General features: G+C 38.5%; 1 protein-coding gene across 1 annotated transcript in view; it reads right to left on the bottom strand.

Annotated features, from left to right (window-relative positions):
* Positions 1–631: 631 nt before the first annotated feature.
* The window catches only part of MET (MET proto-oncogene, receptor tyrosine kinase), a 154,064-nt gene continuing 148,695 nt past the window's right edge, over positions 632–6,000 (bottom strand). The window contains exon 20 of the mRNA XM_029233407.1: positions 632–715. Coding sequence (XP_029089240.1) covers positions 686–715 — 30 coding nt within the window. The 3' untranslated portion in view covers positions 632–685. The remainder of the gene's footprint in view (positions 716–6,000) is intronic.

The following is a 6,000-nucleotide window of genomic DNA, read 5'->3' as shown; positions in this document are numbered from 1 at the left end:
TTTCTGAAAATCTGACAAACACAGCCAGCAGAATAATGAGAATAAATTTTTGCATGGGAGAAAATTTCCTAGGTGCTTTTAACAGGGATTTTATAAAGATTTTAAAAAGCTTTATTTGTACCTCTTCCCCTCTCCTTTCCATTTAGAGAAAATGGAAACACTAACATTATTATTTTAAACTTAGTATTTCTATTTTCACTCTTTCCCCACCTTTCTCCTTATTATTGGCTCACTCATGACATTTTTGGCAAATTAAGTGTCTAAATTATTCCTTAGAAATAAAGTGAAGTAAAAACAAATAGGAAACAGCTCATCTAATTGGGCAAAGAGCAAACTGGAGTTGTCTGGAGGAGAAGCATATCCTCAGAGGGCCATCTGTGCTCCCTCATTTTTCTTCCCCTCTTAACTTGATTTTGCATAAGCACAGTTTCCCTGCTTAACCAGGAGGTTTTCAACTGCCATATGACCTACAGCCAATACTGCAGTACTTATCTTTTCTTCCTATACATATAACTTGTCTTTATAACACAGCATCTTACCTGCACCCCATCTACCAGCTGCTTGTGGGTGAAGTTAGGTAAGAGCCTCCTGGAGTCTTCTGTGTCTTCAAGCAGCTAGGTTTCCTTGGATGCCATGATATCCTGTGCTCTGCCACTTAGTAGCTGCGTGATCTTGGGTGAGTAACTTAACATCCTTGTACTTCAGTTTTCCTTATCTATAAATAAGGATGATAAAGTACTTGTCTTATAGGGCTTTTGATGAGAAAATACTTGTTAAGCACTTTGTAAATGATGACAGGAATTATTATGATAATGATGACAATGAAGAAAATATTCCTGGACCACTTAAACAGATTTTCAACTATATCTCTTAATTTGTCTGGGTCCCAGGAGTGTCAGTGGAGAGAACCTGGCTCATGGCCATATTTGGTGTTTAGTCATATACAGACATGTTTGATGTACTCATGGGAGGATGGGTTTAGGGAAACCAGATTAAAGGGAGGGCAATGGGATCTCTGAAATAAAAATCTTTATAAGGGAGTAGGGAGTTTGTTATGCTTAGGTCACTTGGGTCAAAGTCCGAGTTAGAAGGTAAAAGAAGGTTCCAAATACAATGTGTGGCTGCATGTGAACCTACCCTGACCTAGCGTCAACCCGCCAGACTGCTATGTATGAAAGAATTATATCTTTAGGGGTCCAGAGAACTCTGCTGTAGAAATCCCTCTAAAGAGCTTAACAGGAAAGAGGGAAGAAATCATTAATTGGTCACTGCCTTCTGGGAGCTCACAATCAAGAATAGACATACATGTAAGGGAACTATAGATGGAGCAAAAGAAACATGAATGTATAAAGTATTGATCTATTTACATGATATGTAAATTAAAGGTAAAGGTACTTTAGAAATGGAGCCCATATGATGAGTGCCATAAGATTACCAAATGAATATTAGTTATGGTGAAAGACAGATGTCAGCTCTCATTTGGAAGCAGTGAGCTTGAAACAAATTTATTTTAGAGCTTGGGACAATTTTATTTTAGGGCTTAACCTATTTTAGCTTATCATTGGAGGCTGGATCAAGGGAAAGGATCCCAGGTCTTATGGGTTGAATTGTGTCCCTCAAAAAGATGTGTGGAACAATGTTCATTGGAGCACTATTTACAATAGCCAGGACGTGGAAGCAACCTAAGTGTCCAGTGACAGATGAGTGGATAAAGAAGATGTAGCACATATATACAATGGAATATTATTCAGCCATAAAAAGAAATGAAATTGAGTTATTTGTAGTGAGGTGGATGGACCTAGAGTCTGTCATACAGAGCGTCAGAAAGAGAAAAACAAATACCGTATGCTAACACATATATATGGAATCTAAAAAAAAAATGGTTCTAATGAACCTAGGGGCAGGACAGGAATAAAGACACAGATGTAGAGAATGGACTTGAGGACACGGGGAGGGGGAAGGGTAAGCTGGGACGAAGTGAGAGAGTAGCACTGAAATATATGAACTACCAAATGTAAAATAGATAGCTAGTGGGAAGCAGCTGCATAGCACAGGGATGTCAGCTTGGTGCTTTGTGCCCACCTAGAGGGGTGGGATAGGGAGGGTGGGAGGGAGGCATAAGAGAGAGGGGAAAAGGGGATATATGTATACGTACAGCTGATTCACTTTGTTATACAACAGAAACTAACACAGCATTGTAAAGCAATTATACTCCAATAAAGATGTTAAAAAGAAAAGTTAAAAAAAGAAAAGATATGTGGAAGTCCTAACCCCTAGCACCTATAAATGTGACTTTGTCTGGAAATAAGGTCTTTGTAGATGTAATTAAGTTAAGATAAAGTAATTAGGATGGGTACTAATCCAGTATGATTACTGACTTTGGAAGTAAAGGAAAACATCACATGAAGAGAGACACACAGGGTGAATGCCGTGAATGCCGTGTGATGATAGTGGCAGAGATTGGAGTGATGCAGCTGTAAACCAAGGAACACCAGGGATTAATGGCCACCACTAGAAGGTAGAAAGAGGCAAGAAAGGCTTCTACTCAGAGCCTTGGAGCACAGCCCTGCTGATACCTTGATTTTTGTACTTCTAGCCTCCAGACTGTGGGAGAATAAATTTCTGTGGTTTTAAGCCACCCAGTTTATGGTACTTTGTCATGGTAGCCCTAGAAATGAATATACTCAGGTATGCTGTCGGCAGTAAGTACTGTCACCATCAATTTACCACTAAAGAGTGTTCTTTTTAGGCAGCTTAGTCATAGCTTTTTTAAAAGTCATTTTTAAAACCTTGAATGTGCCCTCATAAATAAATTTTCAGTTAATAGTTGCTCTTGGTAACCATGTTAAAATCTATTCTGTGTATTTAGGTCTTCTGCCCATTTTTTAATTGGATTGTTTGTTTTTTTGATATTGAGCTCCATGAGCTGTTTGTATATTTTGGAGATTAATCCTTTGTCTGTTGTTTCATTTGCAAATATTTTCTCCCATTCTGAGGGTTGTCTTTTTGTCTTGTTTATGGTTTCCTTTGCTGTGCAAAAGCTTTTAAGTTTCATTAGGTCCCATTTGTTTATTTTTATTTCTGTTACTGTAGGAGGTGGGTCAAAAAAGATCTTGCTGTGGTTTATGTCAAAGAGTGTTTTTCCTATGTTTTCCTTTAAGAGTTTTATAGTGTCTGGTCTTACATTTAGGTCTTTAATCCATTTGGAGTTTATTTTTGTGTATGGTGTTAGGTAGTGTTCTAATTTCATTCTTTTACATGTAGCTGTTCAGTTTTCCCAGCACCACTTATTGAAGAGGCTGTCTTTTCTCCATTGCATGTTCTTGCCTCCTTTGTCATAAATTAGGTGACTATATGTGCATGGGTTTATCTCTGGGAATTCTATCCTGTACTATTGATCTCTATTTCTGTTTTTGTGACAGTACCATGCTGTCTTGATTACTGTAGCTTTGTGGTATAGTTTGAAGTCAGGGAGCCTGATTCCTCCAACTCCATTTTTCTTTCTCAAGATAGCTTTGGCTATTCAGGGTCTTTTGTGTTTCTGTATGAATTGTAAAATTTTTTGTTCTAATTCTGTGAAGAATGCCATTGGTAGTTTGATAGGCATTGCACTGACTCTGTAGATTGCTTTGGGTAGTATAGTCATTTTCACAATATTGATTCTTCCAATCTAAGAATATGGTATATTTACCCATCTATTTATGTCATCTTTGATTTCTTTCATCAGTGTTTTATAGTTTTCTGAGTACAAATGGAAGACCTAAATAGACATTTCACCAAGGAAGACATACAGATGGCCAAGAGGCACATGAAAAGATGCTCAACCTCACTAATTATTAGAGAAATGCAAATCAAAACTACAATGAGGTATCACCTCATGCCGGTCAGAATGGCCATTATCAAAAAATCTAGAAACAATAAATGCTGGAAAGGGTGGGGTGAAAAGGGTACCCTCCTGCACTGTTGGTGGGAATGTAAACTGATACAACCACTATAGAAAACAGTATGGAACCTCCTTAAAAAACTAATAATAGACCTATCATATGACCCAGCAATCCCACTACTGGGCATATACCCTGAGAAAACCATAATTCAAAAAGAGTCATGTACCACAATGTTCATTGTAGCTCTATTTACACTAGCCAGGACATGGAAGCAACCTAAGTGTCCATCGACAGATGAATGGATAAAGAAGATGTGGCACATATATACAATGGAATATTACTCGGCTATAAAAAGAAACAAAACTGAGTTATTTGTAGTGAGGTGAATGGACCTAGAGTCTGTCATACAGAGTGAAGTAAGTCAGAAAGAGAAAAACAAATACCGTATGCTAATGCATATCTATGGAATCTTAAAAAAAAAAAAAAAAGAGGTACTGATGAACCTAGTTGCAGGGCAAGAATAAAAACGTAGACATAGAGAATGGACTTGAGGATGCAGGGTGGAAGGGGGAAGCTGGGGCAAAGTGAGAGTAGCATGGACATACACACACTACCGAATGTAAACTAGATAGCTAGTGGGAAGCAGCAGCATAGCACAGGGAGATCAGCTCGGTGCTTTGCTATGACCTAGAGGGGTGGGATAGCGAGGGTGGGAGGGAGGCTCAAGAGGGAGGGGATATGGGGACATATGTATGCATACGGCTGACTCACTTTTGTGTACAACAGAAACTAACACAGTATTGTGAAGCAATTATACTCCAATAAAGATCTATTAAAATAAAATAAAATAAAATAAAAATAAAAACCATGGCAACAGCAAAAAATCTATTCTGTGTCTGGCAAAGAGACTTTATTTAATAATTTTTTGCTGGTCAGCCTTTAGTCTCTCCGTTTACACTGCCATTTATTTCTACCTCAAGTGTGTTTGGTCTTCAGTTGCCCATTCTAATGTACCTACCATTTTAATCTGCAGTCCGCTGCATGTTGGGTCTATTCCATCCTGGTGTAGTAGGTACAGGCAGTTCTGTGTTCATGTTGTTTCTTATGTTTCCATAGGCAAAACATTTCATTACTGTGGGTTTCCCTTCTAGTTCTGACATTTTAGGAGGAGTTCTTGATTTTTTAAGGTTTTCTCACACTTTTAATGAAAAAGCAAATGTAGGGTGGTCTCATTCAGTCAGGTCCCATGTAAGGCATTATAAATGAAGCCCACTCCAAGCTAGGAACCCTATATTTGCTTTTAATCTTTGACGCTTTTGCAGATCATTAACTTACGAGTTCTCACTTTGTCACTGCAAGATAAGCATAAAACAAAGACTGCTTTTCTTTGGAGAGTGAGAATCATCTTGAGCCCCAGAGACTCTTAAGGCTTAATCTGTAAAAATTAATAAACAGAAACCTCAATTAAATACATTTGGGAGACCAGAGGTGGAGCTCCCATGCCCTGCAATGATAGTAAAGCCCTGCTGGTAGAAGAAAGACTCTTCTTCCCTGGAAAGACTCAGCCAATGAAACAGCACAGACTCTTGGTTTACTATAGTCCTCCCAACTTCCTTTTCCCCTCTATAAAAGAGTTCTTCTTCCCTTGCCCTGCAGGAACCTGCCTGTGGCTTGCCATGCCTGCAGACCCCAAATTGTGATTCTCTACTGATCCCAAATAAACTCCTCTTTGCTGAGAAATATCTGGCACTCTGTTTCAGGTCAACAAACCCTAACTCTTATCAGGGTGTCCTTTAGGAAGCCATTGCTCTGGTTCTTTCACATGCAAGTTTTCATCACATCCGTTATGTAAAAATTGAGGCCTGCTTTAGTCAAAAGTAGACTGAATTTTGCCTCCAGTTGTTCTTCCCTTTTCAGCCTTCCTTTTCTACCAGCAACTTCTTACCCCTTTACCTCTTGAGAGCTGGTTTCTCTTTGAAAATCTGACAAACTAACACAGCCAACAGAGTAATCAGAATTAATTTTCACATGGCATAAATCTTCCTAGGTGCTTTTTAACAAGGATTTTAATAAATATAATATGCTAACTTTAATGGTAGGAAGAACAGGCCTTAAG

This window comes from Monodon monoceros, unplaced genomic scaffold (genome assembly GCF_005190385.1).
Source record: "Monodon monoceros isolate NGI ecotype Baffin Bay Population unplaced genomic scaffold, NGI_Narwhal_1 Super_Scaffold_2, whole genome shotgun sequence".
NCBI lineage: Eukaryota > Metazoa > Chordata > Mammalia > Artiodactyla > Monodontidae > Monodon > Monodon monoceros.
Note: the sequence above shows the minus strand (reverse complement) of the source record. Positions and strands in the feature narration are given on the sequence as shown.